Source organism: Anolis sagrei, chromosome X (assembly GCF_037176765.1).
Source record: "Anolis sagrei isolate rAnoSag1 chromosome X, rAnoSag1.mat, whole genome shotgun sequence".
In the NCBI taxonomy this organism is placed as follows: Eukaryota; Metazoa; Chordata; class Lepidosauria; order Squamata; family Dactyloidae; genus Anolis; species Anolis sagrei.
The window spans coordinates 45,061,226-45,081,188 of NC_090034.1; the positions used below are offsets into that span (position 1 = coordinate 45,061,226).

Sequence of the window (19,963 nt, forward strand, 5' to 3'; positions counted from 1 at the left end):
CCTTCACCAGGGCAAGAAAACATAAAGCCTTCCTGACAAAGAGCCACCCAGCCATAGATGTGGATAGATAGATATATATGATTCACACACACACAGATATAGTATCATAGATTTGAAAGAAACCCCTAAAGAAGGACAATTATATGTTGCATGTTCCAGAGTAGGCAAACCAGACAATCTCTACATCAACAAAGAAACAGCAAGAAATACTGTTTACCCTCAAACATAAAGAAATTACATATATTAGAAACCTACACTTTTTCATTACTTTATTTTCCAGACCACCAGACTGGGCCACAGCAACACCTGGCAGGGGATGGCTAGTCTATATAAATAAAAAGGTAATGTACATTTGTGGGATTAACATAACTCAAAAACCACTGGATGAATTGACACAAAAATTGGATACTACACCCCTAACAGACCAACGAGTGACCATCACTCATAACCCCCCCCCCCCAAAAGAGCAGGAAGGACTTAAAAACCTAAAAAAGCTAAATGATAAAAAGCTACATGATGATACACAAAAACGGAAGTAAAGAGAGGGGTGGAAGGAGAGAAAGAAAAGAAAGAAAGAAAGAAAGAAAGAGGGGAAGAAATAAGGAAAGAGAGAAGGAAGGCAGGAAAGAGGGAGAGAAGGAAAGAAAAAAAAAGGGAGGGAAGGATGGAACCTCCCCCCCCCCCCCAACCCATCAGTATTGAAATTTGGGCGTCTTGGGTATTTGTGCCAAATTTGGTCCAGTAAATGAAAATACATCCTGCATATTGGATATTTACATTATAATTAATAACAGTAGCAAAATTAGTTATGAAGCAGCAACGAAAATAATGTTATGATTGGGGGTCATCACAACATGAGGAACTGTATCATTAGGAAGGTTGAAAAACACTGGATTCAGGCCTCATTACACTAGAGAAAAAATCCACTTAAAATCCGGTTTCTGCTTCCTGCAGAATTTTAGGGTTTGTAGTTTTTGAAGGAACCTTTAACAGCCTCACTAAACTATAAACCCCAGAATTCTGCAGGAAGCAGAAACCGGATTTTAAGTGGATTTTTTTCTCTAGTGTGATGAAGTGGATGCGATTTTAAACAGTTGTTTTAATCATCGCATGTTTTAATGTTTTTTAAATATATATGTATTTCTATTTTGTCGGAGCTTTAAATGGATACTGTGTGCATGATCTGAATGCGTTTCAAGCTTTGCTCAGGCTGTTTAAGACATTGACTTGAATGGTTTATGTTTTATCTATGTATTTCACTGTGTTGGACTCCACCTTGACCTTTGAGGACAGCTGGGTAACATCATCATCATTATTTTCTTCTACCTTGGGTATTTGAAAAAGTCATTCTTTTTTTTTAAAAAAAAATACATAATGCATAAGGCTGTGGGTTAACCACAACTCACAGTATGCCAGGTTAACCCCCTGAAACTCTATCAATAAAGTTTGTCATGTTGGGCAAGTTTGCTCTAGATCAGTGGTTCTCAACCTGTGGATCCCCAGGTGTTTTGGCCAACAACTCCCAGAAATCCCAGCCCGTTTACCAGCTGTTAAGATTTCAGGGAGTTGAAGGCCAAAACATCTAGGGACCCACAGGTTGAGAACCACTGCTATAGATGCATCATTGGTAGGGTTCAGTGTGCTCTCTGGCTGCAGGATAAACTACAGTTCCCACCATAGTGGGCCAGTCCCCTTAAATTCCTCCAGAAGGTTCAGTTGGCCATGGGGGTTCTGTGTGCCAAGTCTGGTCCATATTCATCATTGGTGTTGGTCACAGTGTCTCTGGATGTGGGTGAACTACAACTCCTATAAATCAAGGTGAATTCTCGAAAAAGACCTCCAGTATTTTTCTTTGGTCATGAGGGTTCTGTGTGCCAAATGTAACCTGCAGTGTCATTGGAGCGAGGGCCTTTGGTGGCTTCTCATAGGTGGGGGGTCATACCTGTGAGCCTGTTTGTGAAAGGGGGCATCCCAGACATATACACATACATATCTTCACTTTTATTATGTGTATAGATTGTTTTGAGTCTCTTGGCCACTTTGAGTTCTTATTTTCAGAGAGGAAAGTGGGATATTACAATAAGAATAATATTTTAAAACTTGTGAGCCACTTTGGGTCTTGATACATATAGGAAAATAGGGTACTACTACTGCTGCTGCTGCTGCTAATAATAATGATGATGATGATGAACAAGCCATTAGAACCAATGCCATCAAAGCCAGAATTGAAAAGTCGATGACAGATCCCAAGCAAGCAGATGAAACAATAGATCACATCCTCAGCTGCTGCAAGAAGATCACGCGGACAGACTACAAGCAAAGGCATAGTACTGTTCCTCAGATGATTCATTGGAACTTGTGCCACAAATGCCATCTACCTGCGACAAAGAACCGGTGGGATCACAAGCCGGAAAAAAATTACAGAGAATGAACACGTCAAGCTACTCTGGGACTTCCGGATTCAGACAGACAGAGTTTTGGAGCATAATACTCCTGACCTCATGATCGTGTTAAAAAACAAAGTATGGATAGTCGATGTTGCAATCCCAGGTGACAGCAGGATTGAAGGGAAAACAACTGGAAATGCTGACACGATATGAGGATTTAAAGATCGAATTGCAAAGACTCTGGCACAAACTAGTAAAGGTGGTCCCAGTGGTGATTGGCACACTGGGTGCACTGTCTAAAGACCTTGGCCTGCACTTAAACATAATTGGTGCTGACAAGATTACCATCTGCCAGCTGCAAAAGGCCACCTTACTGGGATCTGCATGCATTATTCGGTGATACATCACACAGTCCTTGGGAAGTGTCCGACATGTGATCCAGTACACAGCCAGCAGAGTGTCTGCCATGGACTCATCTTGTTGTGTTTCAAATAATAATAATAATAATATGTTTAAACATGTGAGCCATTTGGATCTAGATCCAACTAAGAAATCAGGGTACAAATAATAATAAATCAATAGTAGTAAACTGCTTAAAGTGCAAAAGACAATGAGTGAATACCGTAAGAACACAATGCAGAGCAGAAGAGAAAACTGGCAAAAGAAGGGTCTCCATGGACAGTTCCTGGGGAAAATTGAGAGCCAAATTGACAAAGAAAAAACATGGCTGTGGCTCACAAATGGAACTCTGAAAAAGGAGACAAAGGAGGACCTGATTCTGGTAGCCCAAGAACAAGCCATTAGAACCAATGCCATCAAAGCCAGAATTGAGAAGTCGACGACAGATCCCAAGGAAGCAGATGAAACAATAGATCATATCCTCAGCGGCTGCAAGAAGATCATGCAGACAGATTACAAGCAGAGGCATAACACCGTTGCTCAGATGATTCATTGGAACTTGTGCCACAAATATCATCTGCCTGCGACAAGGAACTGTTGGAATCACAAGCCAGAAAAAGTTACAGAAAATGAACAGATCAAACTACTCTGGGACTTCTGAATTCAGACAGAGTTTTGGAGCACAATATTCCTGACCTCACGATTGTGTTAATGACCAAAGTATGGATTGTTGATGTTGCAATCCCAAGTGACAGCAGGATTGAAGAGAAACGACTGGAAAAGCTGACATGATATGAGGATTTAAAGATTGAACTGCAAAGACTTTGGCACAAGCCAGTCAAGGTGGTCCCAGCAGTGATTGGTACACTGGGGGCAGTGCCTAAAGACCTTGGCATGCACTTAAACGCAATCGGTGCTGACAAAATTACCATCTGTCAGCTGCAAAAGGCCACCTTACTGGGATCTGCACGCATTATTCGCCGATACATCACGCAATCCTAGGCACTTGGGAAGTGTCCGATGTGTGATCCAGTACAACAGCCAGCAGAGTGATCTTGTTTGCTGTGGACTCATCTTGATGTGTTTCAAATAATAATAATAATAATAATAATAATAACAACAACAACAACAACAAATTTAATTTTTTGAGCCATTTGGGTCTTGATCTAGCTAAGAAAGCAAGGTACAATTGATAATACCAATACTAATGCTAATACTAATATGCTTATGTTTGTGAGCCATTTGGGTCTCGCTGTAGCTAAGAAAGCAGGGTACAAATTATTATTATTATTATTATTATTATTATTATTATTATTGTGTTCCTGCATATTAGGGGTTGTGCTGGATCATCATTGTGGTCTCTCCCAACTCTATAATTCTAATTCTAATTCTAATTATTATTATTATTATTATTATTATTATTATTATTATTATTATGTATCCCTTATGTTTGGGATCAGAAGTCTTTTGGGTTTTGGATTTTTTTTTCAAATTTCAGAATATTTGCAAGTATGTTATGAAAGAGCTTGGAGGTGGGAACCAAGTCTAAACAACAAAATGAATGTATATGTTGAAGACACCATCTATCTTATCACCTGTATATAATTTTGTCCAATATTTTAAATAATTTTTCCCACAAAAGAAAGTTGAAATATCAGAAAAGCAAGGTCTCATTATCTCTGCCGCCCATGTTTCCGATTTGGGAATCTCTTGGATTTCTGAATTTCAGACACAGGCTCCGTAGGGTTCATTTGATTGTATTTTTTAAGGGGTCGAACTCTTGCAAGTCCTCGCCTTTCTCCTTTTGCCACAGGAATGTGCTTGCTAATCTCTTTTTTTTAAGGAGGAAAAATAATGCCAGCAAAGCGAGTGCCCTTCCCAATGTCTTGTGACCGATCATTCGGCCTCCCAAACAGGACTCAATACGTTTTGTTGTGTCATTTTTTTCCCCTGACCTCTGAATTATAGCTGTTTTGCAAAAGGGAAGAAAAGACGTTCCTTCTCTCGATGCCTTTCTGAACCCAAAAAAAGGGCAAACCTTTCGCCTTGCATGTGGCTTTTCCCCTGTCATTAAAGACATTTGGGGCAATGGGTACCTTTCTTATACTTCTGTGTTCTTCCTCATTAGCACTTTTACCCTGTGGGGAGAAAGGCGAGATGTAAATAATGATCATCATCATCATCATCATCTTGATCTGCTTGACCACAAGGGATTGATATTTTCCTCTTGGATGCAAATGCTTTCAAACCCACACGAAGAAGGAAGTTGGGAGGGCTTTGATTGTATCTTCCTGCATGGCAGGGGGTTGGACTGGATGGCCTTTGGGGGTCTCTTCCCACTCTAGGAGTCAATGCAACCCAGTATTTTTTAATAGCCCTCCCTCTGCCAGGCCCTATGACCTGCCTGGGGATATAAGAGCCTTAAGAGCTTAAAAGGTCAAAACTGCACCTTGTTCAATTGCGCGTCTCTGGGATCACATGCTCCAAGAAGAGCAAGGCACCGGGGCCGTCTGGTTCACACTGCTGAGGTGTGGCACCAATGGGAAAAGTTGGAGCTGTTTTGCTACACCTGGCTTTTGCAAGCTCCAAAAGCGTCACAAAGGAAGAGACCCCACTAACAAGGTCCTTGGGTTCAGCTGTCCTTTGAAAGCCGCACAGGGACATCAGTCAGAAGCCATGCTCCCGTCTGATCCTTGCCAAAACAGGCTTTCATTGAATCACAGAATTATAAGAGGCTCCCAGCGATCATTCAGCCTGACCCTTTTTCCAGGTAGAGAGACACCATCTGATCCCTCCCAACAGATGGCCGTCCAGCCTCTGTTTAGACACCTCCAGATACGGAGATGTCCTTGGAGGGACCAGCACTTAATTCAAAATATGGCTGGCCTGGCACAGCTATCCTCACCTTGACGTCCTCCTCCGCTTCTGCCAGGTAGGGAGACACCATCGATCCCTCCCGACAGATAGCCGTCCAACCTCTGTTTAGATACCTCCAGATTAAATACCTCCATGCCCTGCTCACCCCACCAGCTCAACAGATATCTTGAGCAATGATTAATCGATTTGCCCCAAGGAAATGGGAAATTATTGTTTCCATTCAATGCTTGATGTTTTGTTATAACAGGCAGTGTTTTATATTTAATTTTAGTTGTTAAGTTATAATTCGTGTTTATATTTTGGGTTGTTTAATTTTTGTTAGTATGGATGCATTGTTGTTGTATTCAGGCATTGAATGTTTGCCTTTTATGTTTGGAATCCGCCCTTCGGGGAGATAGAGTGGAATATAAATAAAGTTGTTATTATTATTTTTATTATTATTTGAAACACCACAAGATGGGTCCACAGCAGACACTCTGCTGGCTGTTGTATTGGATCACACGTCAGACACTTCCCAAGTGTCTAGGACTGTGTGATGTATCGGCGAATAATGCGTGCAGTTCCCACTAAGGAGGTGGCCTTTTACAACTGGCAGCTGGTAATATTATTATTATTATTATTATTATTATTATTATTATTATTATGTAAGGAGATGTCCATGGAGGGAACGGCACTTAATTCAAAGTATGGGCTAGCCTGGTACAGCTATCCTTACCTTGATGTCCTCCTGCTTCTGCCAGGTAGGGGGACACCATCTGATCCCTCCCGACAGATGGCCGTCCAGCCTCTGCTTAGAAACCTCTAGAGAAAGAGAATCAACCAGACTCCCAGGCAGCATATTTTGCTGCTGAACAGCTCTAATTGCCAGGAAGTGTTTCCTAAGGGTTAAGTGGAATCTTTTTTCCTGCCGTTTGAATCCATAGCTCCATTGGGTCCTTGTCTCCAGAGCAGCAGAGAACACGTTTTGCCCCTTTCCCCTCAATGGGACTTCATTTCAGATCTTTCAACATGGGTCTCATGTCCCCTTCCCTCAACCTTCTCTTCCCTACCCTAAACGTAGCCAGTTCCCTAAGACACTCCTTAGAACAGTGTTTCTCAACCTTCCTAATACCACGACCCCTTAATACAGTTCCTCATGTTGTGGTGACCCCCAACCATAAAATTATTTTCGTTGCTATTTCAGAACTGTAATTTTGTTACTGTTATGAATCGTAATGTAAATATCTGATATGCAGGGTGTATTTTCATTCACTGGACCAAATTTAGCACAAATGCCCGATATGCCCAAATTTGAATACTGGTGGGGTTGGGGGGACTGATTTTATCGTTTGGAAATTGTAGTTGCTGGGATTTATAGTTCATCTACAATCGAGGAGCATTCTGAACTCCACCTACAATCAAAGAGCATTCTGAATGATGGAATTGAACTAATCTTGGCACACAGAACTCCCATGAGCAACAGAAAATACTGGAAGGGTTTGGTGGGCATTAACCTTGAGTTTTGGAGTTGTAGTTCACCTACATCCAGAGAGCACTGTGGACTCAAACAATGATGGATCTGGACCAAACTTGGAACAAATATTCAATATGCTTAGCTGTGAATACTGGTGGAGTTTGGGGGAAACAGACCTTGACATTTGGGAGTTGTAGTTGCTGGGATTTCTAGTTCACCTACAATCAAAGAGCCTCTTGAACTCAACCAACTATAGAATTGGGCCAAACTTCCCACACGGAACCCCCATGACCAACAGAAAATACTGTGTTTTCTGATGGTCCTTTGATCCTCCCTCGTGACCCCCCCCCCCCCCCAGGGATCCCGACCCCCGGGTTGAGAAACACTGCCTTAGAGGGATTCATCATTTCCTTGCCTTTGATCATTTCCATCTTGTCCACAGCCATATCTTGAGTTGTTCTGCCCAGAGCCAGACACAGTCTTATTCCAGGTAAGGTGTAGCCAAAGCGGGAAGAGAGTGGAACTATGGCTTCTCTTGATCTTGACACTATTCTTCTCTTGATGCAGCCTAGAATCGCATTGGCTTTTGTTGCTGCCGCACCACACTCTTAGCTCATCCCATGGGGGCCTTCAAACCCAAAGCATACAGGGACTCTTAACATTTTCATGTTCAGGTAGGCTCAGTGTAAAACTCATAGGGCTTTATGGATCATAATTAGCACTTTTGAACTGTCGCAGAACAGAGATCACAAGGGTTTCCCTCTGTCCTGGAGTTTAATTCAAAAGCATATGACAACAGTACACTGAAACATGTGCCGAATGCCAGGGTTTGTTGTGGCATTGCTTTGAGCTCAAGTGGGACATTTGGCACGCTGAAAGAGGTTTTTTTTTTTGACAAAATAGACCTTGACGGCATTTGAGAAACCCTCGCCAAATTCCCAAAGCTTGTTCATGGTTTCGAAATCCATTTCGAAACCTGGCGTTGGTTCGTTCCATCTGATGATGGGAATGCACAGGAACGACGCTCCCACGACTGACTTGCCCTCCACAAAGTGACCCCAAGACATTGCAAATCCTTTTCCAGCCACCTGGGTTGGGGACTGCTGCGCTTTGAAGTGGGGCTGTGGTTACACTAAAATCGAGGAAGCGACGAACCATGGGCTTTTGCGTGTTGCACATGTATCCGCAGCAAAGCCTTTACGATCAGATGATGCCATGACATGGTGGAAGGCCTCACGGGGTGCATCTACACTGTTGAATGAATCCACTTTGGCCCCTCTTTAAGTGCCACTGCATTAATTCTGCAGTGTAGATGCACCCATTGATAGAAGCACTGAAGGAACTTCCAAGAGAGGAGGCATCACCTTTAACATTGAAAGGAGAGTATCCCTCTCCATTTTGTATTTTTTTTTTTTATAAACACATTTCATACACACAGAGAATAAACCTCCAATGAAGACCAGGATCTGGAGGCTTTATTTTTGAAGCAAAAATTGACAAAACCCACCATAAGTTGACATGCATGTATATTCAAAATATGATGCCGGGGAAAATGGAAGGAAAAAGAAAGAGGGGCCAACCAAGGGCAAGATGGATGGATGGTATCCTTAAAGTGACTGGCTTGACCTTGAAGGAGCTGGGGGTGATGATGGCCGACAGGGAGCTCTGGCGTGGGCTGGTCTATGAGATCATGAAGAGTCAGAATCGACTAAACGAATAAACAGCAACAACAACCATTTCTATGCAGCAGACTCTCCATTAACCAGAACTCAAGCAAATAACAAAAATTGAATTAAAAATGAAAATAAAATCAATTTTAGCGGAAAATAAATCTGTCTTACATTATGTTTGGTTTCATTTATCTTAATATACTTTTAATGACTGTTTTTAATACAAACATCAAGTCAGTGCAGGGTTTATAGTATGGCATGTTCTTCAGTTAGGCTTCTTTTTAAGCGTCACTCTCAAGCAACCAGAAATTACATTTATCCAGCATCTACCAATCCCCATGGGTACTGGTTAACTGAGAGTCTACCGTCTTCTATTTTATAATTTAAATATGTATATGCTGCAGTACATATTTTATTCTTAATTTTGCAGACAGTTCATCGACACTGTCGAACTGATGCCATTTAATAGCACTTTAACTGCTGAAAAAGTTAAACCACTGCTGAAAAAGATCTCCATGGATTCCCTGGACCTTAATAATTACAGACCAGTGTCCTTCCTTTTTTGAGGCAAGATGACAGAGAAGGCAGTTGCCCTCCAACTCCAGGCAGTCTTGGATGACATACACTTCCTTGACCCATTTCAAACCTTGACCCATTTCAAACCTGCTTCCTAGCAGGATATGGAGTTGAAACTGCGATGGTGGATGATCTCTGTCTCAGTACTGACAAGGGGTTTGTGTCCCTGTTGGGGCTTCTAGACCTCTCAGCAGCCTTCGATACCATCAACCATGGTCTCCTTCTGGAATGCCTGGAGGGGCTGGGAATCGGAGGCATGGTGCTGCAGTGGTTCCAGTCGTACCTCTCGGGTAGGTTCCAGATGGTGGGGCTTGGGGATAGCTCCTCCTCCAAAAAGGAGCTGGTATAAGGTATCCCACAAGAGGCCATTCTATCCCCAATGCTCTTTAATATTTACATGAAGCTGCTGGGAGATATCATCCATAGACATGGGGCGGGGTGTTATCAGTATGCTGATGACATCCAAATATATTTCTCCCTGTCTTTAAAAAGAGCTCTAGCTAAGGATAACTTGTCTCCTCTGAATGAATACCTGGAAGAGGAAATGGGATGGATGAGGGAAAACACATTGAAATTGAATCCAGACAAAACAGGGCCCTTCCACACAGCCATATAACCCAGAATATCAAGGCAGGAAATCCCACAATATTTGCTTTGAACTGGGATATCTGAGTCCACACTGCCATAAATTCCAGTTCAAAACAGGTGTAATGTGGGATTTTATTCAGCTGTTTGGAAGGGGTCATAGAGGCGCTTGCCATCAATGGTCCTAATCTGGAGATGGAGGTGTGTCAACCAGTTCTGGATGGAGTCTCCCTCTCACTGAAAAACTGGGATTCTCCTGGAGCCGTCTCTCCAAAAGTGAGCCCAGGGAGATGCAACAATGGACAGGGGTGCTTACTACCAACTGACGCATAAGCTGCGCCCCTTCCTAGATGTGGAGGACCTGAAGGTGGTAGTGCATGTGCTGGTAACCTCAAGGCTGGACTTCTGCAATGCGTTTTACATTGGGCTACCCTTGTACCTCCATGAACCTGCCCGATCCCTCCGATCCTCAGGGGAGGCTCTCCTTTCACCCCTGCCGTTATCACAGGCCCGCCTTGTGGGAACAAGGGAGAGATTTCTCCTCTGTGCCCCCCCCCCCCCCCCGACTCTGGAACTCATTGCCTGGTGAGATTAGGCGAGCCCCCATCTTAGAAACGTTCAAGAAGGATATCAAAACCTGGCTTTTCTGTTTTGCTTTTGGAGAGTAACCATATAATCCCATATCACTGTTCCCCTTCAATGTTAGTTCCTATAGTACACTTCCCCCTCCAGTATGAAGGTCCTTTCTCGACCCTATCTTGATGAGCTTCTCCCGTACAAACAGTCTGCTCTATTTCTATCTCACCCCGAGTTTTTAGCCCTTCGTTTTTAGCTTTCAGTATTTTATTCTGTACATGTGGCCCGCTCACTGTCACTGTAATTGTGAAGGATTTTATTGTAATTTTGTATTGCTTACTGTATTTTATATTTTATGCTGTTGTTTGGTGTTTCAATTTTATTTTATTGTACTGTGTTGTTGGGCTTGGCCTCATGTAAGCCACCCCAAGTACCCATTGGGGAGATGGTGGTGGAGTATAAATAAAGTTTATTATATTATTATTATTATTATTATTATTATTATTATTATTATTATTGTACCAAGTTCGGAAATTCCAGCTGGTTCAAAATACAGCAGCCAGGTTGGTTACAGGAACATCCAGGAGTGAGCATATTATACCTATCCTAAAGTCACTCCACTGGCTGCCAATGAGTTTCTGGGAAAAGTACAAGGTGATGATTTTGACCTTTAAAGAATTACATGGCTTAGGTCCAAGTTCCCTACAGGATTGCCTTCTCCTATACAATCCACCCTGAAAATTTAGGTTCTATGGGGGAATCTGCTCCAGCCTCCCAGAATCTGACCGGCCACCCCAAGGCTGTGGAATGACCTGCCAAAGGAAGAGCTCTGACAGCTAAATCAGCTGTCAGAGTTTAAGACACAAGTGGAGACCTGTCTCTTCTGGCAGGCCTACCCAGACAGTCCTTAAACATAAACATGAATGTTATGTTTAATGCCTGTCCTTTGTTTAATCTCTGTTTTGTCTGTTTTAATACGGTACGTACAAAATCATAAAGATACGTTTTGGTATGTAACTTGTATGGAAGTATGTTTTAGTGTGTGTATTTGTAGTGTTTTTTTTTTTTTTTGCACAGTGGGTTAAACTGCTGAGCTGCTGAACTTGCTGACCAAAAGGTCACAGGTTCAAATTCAGGGAGTGGCATGAATTCCCGCTGTTAGCCCCAGCTTCTCCCAACCTTGCAGTTCAAAAACATGCAAATGTGAGTTGATCAATATGTACCGCTCCGGCGGGAAGGTAACGGTGCTCCATGCAGTCATGCTGGCCACATGACTTTGGAGGTGTCTACAGACAATGCTGGCTCTTCGGCTTAAAAATGGAGATGAGCACCAACTCCCAGAGTCATACATGACTGGATTTAATGTCTGGAGAAAATCTTTACCTTTTATGTATTTTAATTGTTTTGTAACCTGCCTCGAGCCATGAGGAGATGTGAGTAAGAAATGAAATTATTATTATTTGAAACACAAGATGAGTCCACGGCAGACACTCTGCTGGCTGTTGTATTGGATCACACGTTGTACACTTCCCAAGTGTCAAGGACTGTGTGATGTATCGGCGAATAATGCATGCAGATCCCAGTAAGGTGGCAGCTGGCAGATGCTAATTTTGTCAGCGCTGATTGTGTTTAAGTGCAGGCCAAGATCTTTAGGCACTGAACCCAGTACGCCAATCACCACTGGGACCACCTTTACTGGCTTGTGCCAGTCTTTGTAGTTCGATCTTTAAATCCTCATACTGTGTCAGCTTTTCCAGTTGTTTCTCCTCAATCCTGCTGTTATTAGTTTTAAATTGTATTACATTATAATATTATTATCAGTATTATATGTATATACAATATATTATATTATATTAGCATAGCTCAATAGTTTAGTGATGCCCTAGCCTTGAGTCAGGGCAGTCGAAAGGTGGGGTCAAAATGCATTCATTCCGTAGTGCCCCAAAGAGTTGGAAGCCTAAAGTGAACGCCAAGGAGGGACACCTACGGGGTCCTGAGAGGGGCAAAAAGGGGCGGGGCAAAGAGCTCCGCGGCCGGGTCTCTTTAAGGCGCTGCTGAGGGGGAAAGGGGGCGAGGCCAGAGAAGGGGGCGGGGCTAGGGACCGGCTAAAGGTAGCGGGAGGAGAGAGCGTGAGTCCAATTGTGGGAGTAGCTTCTTTTCCGGTCAATGGTGAGTTTCTCCTCCTAGGGCAAGAGAACGCCGGAGAACTATCCCTCGGGAGCGGCATTGTTTACTGCTTGCTGGGCTTATTAGAGGGTTGGACTTCAACTCCCAGAAGCCTCGGCCGTCTCGGCCAACGAGCGGGAATTCTGGGAGTTGAAGTTCCAAAGCCAAAGTTTGGGCTAGACTTGAGTGAATACGTCAAGGCCTCGCTGAGGATGGGCTCCCGTGCGCTTTGGACTTCAACTCCCAGAATTCCTCCCAATTGGCCCAGGCAGCGGAGGCTTCTGGGAGCTTGAGTCCACAACTGAGAAGGAATGTTTTCAATGCAATGGAATGCAGCGAGTTTGTAGTTTGACAAAGTCTTTCGCCTTTTCTGCCAAAGGACACGCAAACGACACCTCCTAAGATTCCATAACATTGAGCCAGGGCACCAAAGCGCATTAATTCTATAGTGTAGATGCAACCTGGGTGACCCTTTCTCTGCTATGCTCTGGTTGTTTTTTCCCCCCTGTTTGGCCTACCTTGCAGGGTCGTTGTGAGGACAAAATGGCCAACTCTGCAGTGCCCTGACCTCAGATGTAGGTCTGAAATGTCCAATATTTTTTTATTTTATGTTTTCAATATTTCGATTTTGTTTTACTATTGTTGTTGTTTGTTTTCAATATTGTGAGCTGCTTGAAGTCTCGATTAAGAGGGAAAGTGGGGTATAAATAAATAGAGTAAGAAAGGTGATGATGATGATAATTAAATTTTATATTTCACCCTATCTCCCCAAGGGGCCTAATAATAATAATAATAATAATAATAATAATAATAATAATAAGTGTTTCAGTGTAGCTTGTCACAAGTGAGCCTCTCTGGGGACATTTCAATTTCAGAAGGTTTTCTCCGACAAGGAATCCTCAGAGGGAGTCTCTCCCCACCTTTTAACCCAATAATAATAATAATAACTAATAATAATAATAATATAGTCTTCTGGGAGCTTTTCGATTTCAGAAGGTTTTCTCCAATCTGTCCAACAAGGAGGCAACAAAGAGGGAGTTTCTCCCCCACCTTTTAACCCAATAACAAAAACAACAATAATATAGTATTTCCTGGACACATTGTGATTGATGTATAAGTCTTTATGGGGTCTGTACACTGCCTTTTCCTTCAAGGTGGAAAAGGGGGCGTGTTTCATTCTGCCAGCGAGCTTTCTGACTGCCTTGTAAAGCAGGTTAGGCTGGAAATTGATAGAAATGCAATGGCAGGCTACCTTCAAGCCAAACAGGGACTTGGCCTTTTCCAGGCTGAAGGCTTCCTTTGAAGGTTCCGATTGTTCTAGACAAGGGACAGATGGGGCCCTCCCCAGGCACTTTGCAGCCTGAAGCAAATGCCTTGCCCCCAATTTTCCCGTATCCCAAATGTACAGTGCCCAGTGACCGGATTTGTGCAGCTGGAGCGGAAAATCCCGCATAACGCTTCTTCGCCAGCAGGAAAAGTCCAGCTTTCAAAAGTCCATTGTGCTGACACCCCAAATCTCCCCCTTTGCCCTGGCCTTGGTCTGTTACTATCACTGGTTGTTAATTTCTCAGCTCTGTATCCAGAGCTCTGTGCCAATGTTAGAACGTCTTTATGACATTACAGACTGAGGTTGGCCTCTTCACACATTCAGATGTTCATCTGGATTAATTTGGAGGTGTGTACTTGGACCCAGAGCTTGATAAAGTCACTATGGAGGACTACTCCTCTCAAGGCTTGCCCCATATTGATACTGACGGCTCTGCTGAGCAAGACAAGGGCATCTTGAACTATATTAATAATAATCGTAAATTTCATCCCGCTTTCCTCTTTGAAAGGAGACTGTCCTACCCACATCCTTGTTGATCGATCTATCCAGGTATATCGGCTTCATCTTTCCTGACCCGCATGCCTCCAAAAGCTATTAGGAGGTAATGGGCAACCACTTCTCCCTCATTCCATCAATGCATAAATAGGTAATGTGCATCCTTTTGTCCTGCTGGGAGCTGCCATTATTGAGTCATCGGCTGCTGAGCCAGGAATGATAGTTCGGATGGTCTTTTTCAGTGTCCCTGTAGAGAGAGCAATGGGTGTTTACAAATTGCAAAGGATTCTTCTGCTCTTCTTTTCACCTTTTGACGATTTTATTTTGAAACTAAAAGGTAGATCCAGAACGTGGACAAGTTTGTTTGTTGGACTGCAGCTTCCAGAATCCTTCAGTGCCCTTCATAGCCATTCTTCCAGTGGATTCTGGGAGGTCTCATCCCAAAATAAGTCCTCTAAGCTCTTGATCAGGAGCCACTGGTGGATCTCTGGGAGATTTGGAATACATCTGAAGGGATTTCTGACTCACAGGAGGTTAAGAATAGCCAGGTAAAGCTGGCAGTTTAAAAAGAAATCCCTCCATTTCGGGCTCCATTGCTTATTGATTTGATTTATACTCCACACTTCTTTCAGAACCAAGGTGGCTCCTAATAGAAGGTAAAGCCTCAAACAGTTAAAACAGCAGCTAATCCGGAAGTTCGACAATTAAATCAACAACAAGAAAAGAATGACAAGTGAAAGATAAATGCCGTTCCCACAATCCTATGAGTTGTTACTATCGTTTGAGACCTTTCCTGTCTTCAAAGGACCTGGAAGGTAGTTTATGATCAGATATGGAACTTACCTGGGAAGAACAGAAGTTTGGATATTGATCTATTATCTCCTGCTTCTTCCCTTAAATTGAGGCTGTTTGCAGCAAAATTCAAAACAGTGCAAATAATTTTAAAAACACCATGGAACAAATTATGCTCTTAAAATTCGGTTGAATTAAAAGTAATATAAAATAAAGGTATATGATTCCCAGCCAGTGAAATCAGCCGAGTCTTAAAAGTCTCATTCTGAGCATAATAAAAAGTGATAGTTTCTCAGCTTACCAACAGCAGGATATTGAAGTTAAAGATTCAACAAGCACAAGGGAAATCCCTTTGAGGGATTTTCAATACCTTCGAGTGGGCCTTTTATTGTATCAATATGCCCTTTGCTCCTCGAACCCGCTTGTAATTGAATGGGAAGGCTTACAAGTTGGAAAAAGTGACTTTCTGCCTCTGTCCGCATTCAAACATCCTTAGTTTTTGAGATTCAGTTCTCGGCTTAAAAGTATATGATGTCTTTTATGGGAAATATACTTGGAAATTTCTAAATAATTCACCTAGTTTTAATATATGAGTGCCTTTTAGAGTCCAAGGCATATCTTACTATGCAAAAGGTGCTTTCAGAGTGTATAATCCATGTATTTTTAATACATTAAAAGTGATCTGCATTTCTCAACTGCAGGCTGATGCCAAAGCTGGATGAAACAGTTCTTTGAATGAATACACGCAAAATTATAAAATTGAGAACTCAACCTGTCTATCCATCCCTTTTCTGTCATTTTTTAAAAGAAGTCCAAGTTGAGGATGGATGAGGGACAGACTCCCTCTAAGAAAGAATGAACGCTGGGCTTATTATCTTGGGAGCTGAAAGGCTGGGTAAACAAGTCAGCTGATAATGACTTTTTTGAAAAAAGACCTCTCGAAATGGTCTGTGTTTGGCTTTCAAGTGATTGGCTTGGTGACCTCTGTCAGGACTTTTGTGGCATAGGGGGCAAGGGTTGCCCTCGAGTTGCGATTGAGCCTCAAATGGAAAGCCCTTCTTCTGTGTCTGCTCGTTTTCTTTCCTAGAGGTGACAAAAGTCTTGAAACGTTGAAGCTGAGGGGAGGCAACTTTCATTATTGCAGCATTTCACAAACTGGGGTTGCGAGGGGGTGTCAAAGGGGTTGCCAAAGACCATCAGAAAACAGTATTTTCTGTTGGTCATGGGGGTTCTGTGTGGGAAGTTTGACCCAATTCTATCCTATGTGGGGTTCAGAATGCTCTTTAATTGTAGGTGAACTATAAATCCCAGCAATAATGTCGAGGTCTGTTTCCCCCAAACTCCAGCAGTGTTCACATTTGGGCATATTGAGTATTCATAACAAATTTTGTCCAAATCCATCATTGTTTGAGCCCACAATGCACTCTGGATGTAGGTGAACTGCAACTCCTGGACAATGCCTACCAAACTCTTCCAGTATTTTCTTTTGGTCATGGGATTTCTGTGTGCCAAGTTTGGTTCAATTCCATTGTTGGTGGAGTTCAGAATTCTCTTTGATTGCAGGTGAACTATAAATCCTAGCAACTACAACTCTCAAATGAGAAACACCCCGTCCCAACCCCACCAGTATTCAAAGTTGGGCATATTGGGTATTTGTGGCAAATTTAGTCCAGTGAATGAAAATACATCCTGCATATCAGATATTTACATTACGATTCATAACAGTAGCAAAATTACAGTTATGAAGTAGCAACAAAAATAATTTTATGGTTGGGGGTCACCACAATTCGAGGAACTGTATTAAGGGGTCATGGCAATAGGAAGGTTGAAACCACTGCGTTATTACATCCCTGGCCTTCACTGATTCCGATCAATTTCCACGGGTTGTAGCTAGACTGCTTCCTATTTTTCTCCACGGAATCCAGCCGAAAGTTACTTTCTCCCTTCTGCTTTTCCACAGCTCCAGCTCTCGACAAAGGGAAGGAGCGTTTTCCACCTTTCTGCCAGGCGAGCTTCACTTCTCCATTTCCACCAACGGTTTGCATTTGTGAAATATCCTGGTGGTTAGAGCCTGGTGCTTTGCTTTTTGTCTCCCTTTTCCCCACTTGCTTCCAAGACAGACGATGCCATGATGTGCAGAAGTTTTAACTGGACAGTGGGTCCCTTTAGATTTGGAACCAAACCGGCGGGCATCATGCAAACTGTCTGGGTCGTTGCTGTGACCTGGATGCTCTTTGGGGAGGCCAACGCTCGAGGATCTCCTTTTGGATTGCAGGATGCCGAGAGCTCAGTGCCTCTTCCCTTCGACAGTAGAGGGCAGGCCATCAGGATCCTGGACCCGGGTCCACATGTAGATGTAAGTAAGGGAAGTTACTCTCTCCTTCCTGAACACGAGAAGCTTATCGTTGTCTGTGGGGCAAGTTAGTTTACTTAGTACTATTGGAAATGGCCTTCATAGTGCTGGCATCTCAATTGAAAACCCAGTCCAACGACACTCACTTAGTACCACCTCTCTAGATCCCAGCAACAATCATTTTATTCCCCTCAGGTTTCAGTGGATAATACATTTAATATCCTCTTTACAATTGCTGGCATTGTTGCTGATGGTTTTGCCCCCTCCCTGCTTCTCTTCTTTAATCTCTTCTTTGTGTGTTAGGTGTGACTTGAGAAACTACAAGTCACTTCTGGTGTGAGAGAAGTGGCCGTCTTCAAGGACGTTGCCCAGAGGACACCCAGATTTTTTTTGATGTTTTACCATTTTTGTAGGAGGCTTGTCTCATGTCCCCACATGGGGAGCTGGAGCTGACAGAGGGAGCTAATCTGCGCTCTCTTCGGATTCTAACCTCCGACCTGTCGGTCTTCAGTCCTGCCAGCACAAGGGTTCAACCCATTGCGCCACGGGAGCTCCTTCTTTAATTTGAATTAAATGGAGTGTGTTAGTTGTGTTGATAGGTTCAATTGAAGGGAAAGATGGAAATGCTTGTAAATAAATATAAGATGGAACAAATTGAAATTGAATCCAGACAAGACAGAGCTACTCCAGGTCAGTCGGAAGGCCGAACAGGGGATAGGGTCACAGCCTGTATTGGATAGGGTTACACTCCCCGTGAAGACGCAGGTTCGCACCTTGGGTGTGATCCTGGACTCATCGCTGAGCCTGGAACTTCAGGTTTTGGCAGTGCCCAGGGGAGCATTTGCACAGTCAAAGCTTGTGCGCCAGTTGCGCCCGTACCTTGGGAAGTCTGACTTGGCCACGGTAGTCCACGCTCTGGTTACATCCCATATAGACTACTGCAACGCACTCCACATGGGGTTGCCTTTGTTGACTGTTTGGAAGCTTCAAATGGTCCAGCAGGCAGCAGCCAGGTTACTAACGGAAGCAGCGCTCAGGGAGCACACAACTCCTCTGTTGTGCCAGCTCCACTGGCTCCCAGTTTGCTACCGAGCACAATTCAAAATGCTGGCTTTTTAGCCTATAAAGCCCTAAATGGTTCCGGCCCAGCTTCTCTGTCCAAACGTATCTCTCCTTACGAACCATCTAGGAATTTAAGATCGTCTGGGGAGGCCCTGCTTTGATCCCACGTGCCTCACAAGCACATTTGGCAGGGACGAGAGACAGGGTCTTCTCAGTGGTGCCCCCTCGGCTGTGGAACCCCCTTCCTAGGGATATTCGATTGGCCCCCTCCCTCCTGACCTTTAGGAATACAGTAAAAACCTGGTTCTTTGAGCAAGCTTTTGGAACCGCAGCATAATCAGATAAACACAGTATGATGAAATAACGAACACCAAACAGCTTAAACGATGTAAATGGATAAGGAGTTGAATTGGAAAACATTGATTATTATAGTTTTATGTATGTATGTTGTGGCATCTAATTGTTGCCAATTTGTACGCCACCCTGAGTCGCCTTCGGGCTGAAAAGAGCGGGATAAAAATGCTGTAAATAAATAAATAATAAACAAATAAGACCACTGGGCTCACCTGGTGTCTTTCTTTGCTCTTTCTCTCTTTCTGGTCTTCTAACCCCTTCCTTCCTTCCCTTCCTCCCTTTGCTCTTTCTCTCCTTTTGGTCTTCTAATCCCTTCCTTGATTCCTTCTTTCCTTCCCTCTTCTTTTTGCTCTTTCTCATTCTTTTTGCTCTTTTCTTTCATTCCCTTCCCTCTCTTTTCCTCTTTCTCTCTCTTCCTTTCCCCCCATCCTTTACATACACTTTTTGATTAATTTTCCCTCTCTATTTACTTACCCTCTCTCGTCTTTCTCTCTATATTCAAGTGCAGAGAGGTGAAGAAGCAGAACATCTCTGGACGCTGCTCCTTCATCAAGAACAACCCGGACTGTCAGATGGAAGGCGGGTTTCTCAATTACCTCAACGGCGTCTTCTGCATCTTCCCTGCTTCCCTGCAACCTCTGGCCGTAACCCTCTATGTAAGGACCAAAGCAATGAGTTGTGAAGGGACCCCCTTTTCCTTTCTCCTTGACTTGTAGTGGGATCTCTGAAGGTCTGCCATGAAAGATGCCAGGGGAAATCAGCAGCAGGATGTTCTCCTTTGGGCGGGCTGCCAGAGGAGAGTGAAATCTGATTCAGATTTGGAAGGGATCCTGGACCAACTAGGACTAGAAAAGAGGATGGTGCAGTGGAGCATAAGCAGAGCTTGGGAAT

The 19,963-nt window shown here is 43.3% G+C and overlaps 1 protein-coding gene across 2 annotated transcripts in view; it reads left to right on the plus strand.

Moving 5' to 3' along the window:
* The window catches only part of SLC8B1 (solute carrier family 8 member B1), a 40,880-nt gene that overhangs the window by 1,681 nt on the left and 19,236 nt on the right, over positions 1 to 19,963 (plus strand). Inside the window, exons 1-3 of one of the 2 annotated variants that reach the window (XM_067473264.1) lie at positions 12,616 to 12,692; positions 17,264 to 17,659; positions 19,576 to 19,728. In XM_067473264.1, the coding sequence (XP_067329365.1) occupies positions 17,432 to 17,659; positions 19,576 to 19,728 (381 nt within the window). In that variant the 5' untranslated portion in view covers positions 12,616 to 12,692; positions 17,264 to 17,431. Of the gene's footprint in view, positions 1 to 12,615; positions 12,693 to 17,263; positions 17,660 to 19,575; positions 19,729 to 19,963 lie in introns of those variants that run through there. The other variant, XM_067473266.1, reaches the window with a different exon arrangement.